General features: G+C 60.8%; 1 protein-coding gene across 1 annotated transcript in view; it reads right to left on the bottom strand.

Moving 5' to 3' along the window:
* Nucleotides 1-651, bottom strand: part of LSM7 (LSM7 homolog, U6 small nuclear RNA and mRNA degradation associated) — an 8,062-nt gene extending 7,411 nt beyond the window's left edge. Inside the window, exons 1-2 of the mRNA XM_005858863.2 lie at nt 501-651; nt 270-416 (exon numbers count right to left, since the gene is read on the bottom strand). Coding sequence (XP_005858925.1) covers nt 270-416; nt 501-651 — 298 coding nt within the window. The remainder of the gene's footprint in view (nt 1-269; nt 417-500) is intronic.
* Between the last annotated feature and the right edge of the window lie 373 nt (nt 652-1,024).

Raw genomic sequence — 1,024 nt, 5'->3', positions numbered from 1 at the left:
CTGGTCGTGGGCCCGGAGCCCCGCCGTGACCTTGCGGGCCTGTCCCCGGCCCGGCTCCCTTCTCCTCCTCGAAAGCCCTTTGCATCGTCGCTCAGTTCCACGTGGGTCTGAAGTTTGGGGGACCCTCTTCCGCCCTCCGGCCCTGCTGGTCCATCTCGGAGTCCCCGATGGCCGCCAGGGACGCTCCTGTCTGCCTCCGTGGCCTCGGCCAGGTGGCTGCCCCTCTCCGACCCTCAGTTTCCCCTTTTACGTGCGGTGCCAGCGCCCACCGCCGTGGTTGCGGTAAGCTGTCCAGCGCGACACCCAGGCCGTGTCGGGGGAGCGGCCAGGAACCCGGAGGGGGTCGAATTTCCGTCTCACTTTTACAACGTGACCTTGGGCCAGGGAGTTCCTCGCCGTGGGCTTCGGTTGCTCCTCTACCAAAGGAGCAAAGCGTGAGCGCGGACTCGGCGAGATGGTGCGTGGGGTGATGAGCCGCCGTATGTTACTTTGTCACTTGCCGTGGAGGGTCTCAGGTGCTAGTAAGGGACTGACCACGAAGTGGCTGATGTACATCGTCAGGGGCGCGTCTTTTATTTCCAAATCCTCCCTCTCCTCTGGGTTCAGCAGCTCGGGGACCGGTTTCCCTAACAGCCCCACAAACGCGGTCATTAACCTTGACTTGCTCACTCAACCCCGCTGCCCCCTCTCTCGTAGCTTAGGGCGGGTGGCTGACGGCCTCCCATGGCCACTCGTGTCCCGCACAGTCCCGGTCCGTTCTTAGCACAGCAGTAACGATCTCTTTCAAAGGGTGTCAGGTCTTGTCACGTCCCGATCAGGGACTTCCGGGGGCCTCCCCGTGCATTTGGGAGGCATCTGTGATCTGGCTGCCCAGGAAGCGCCTCTCCCTTCCAGCTCTAGTTAATTGAAGCCACTCTGCTCTTTTGTTCTTTTTGTGTTTATTTTTTTGTTTCCTTGGACCACCCTGGTCATCCTTCCAGTCTCAGCTTAACTGTACCTTCCCCAGACTCTTTAGGATACCCCC

This window comes from Myotis brandtii, unplaced genomic scaffold (assembly GCF_000412655.1).
Source record: "Myotis brandtii unplaced genomic scaffold, ASM41265v1 scaffold122, whole genome shotgun sequence".
Lineage (NCBI taxonomy): Eukaryota > Metazoa > Chordata > Mammalia > Chiroptera > Vespertilionidae > Myotis > Myotis brandtii.
Note: the sequence above shows the minus strand (reverse complement) of the source record. Positions and strands in the feature narration are given on the sequence as shown.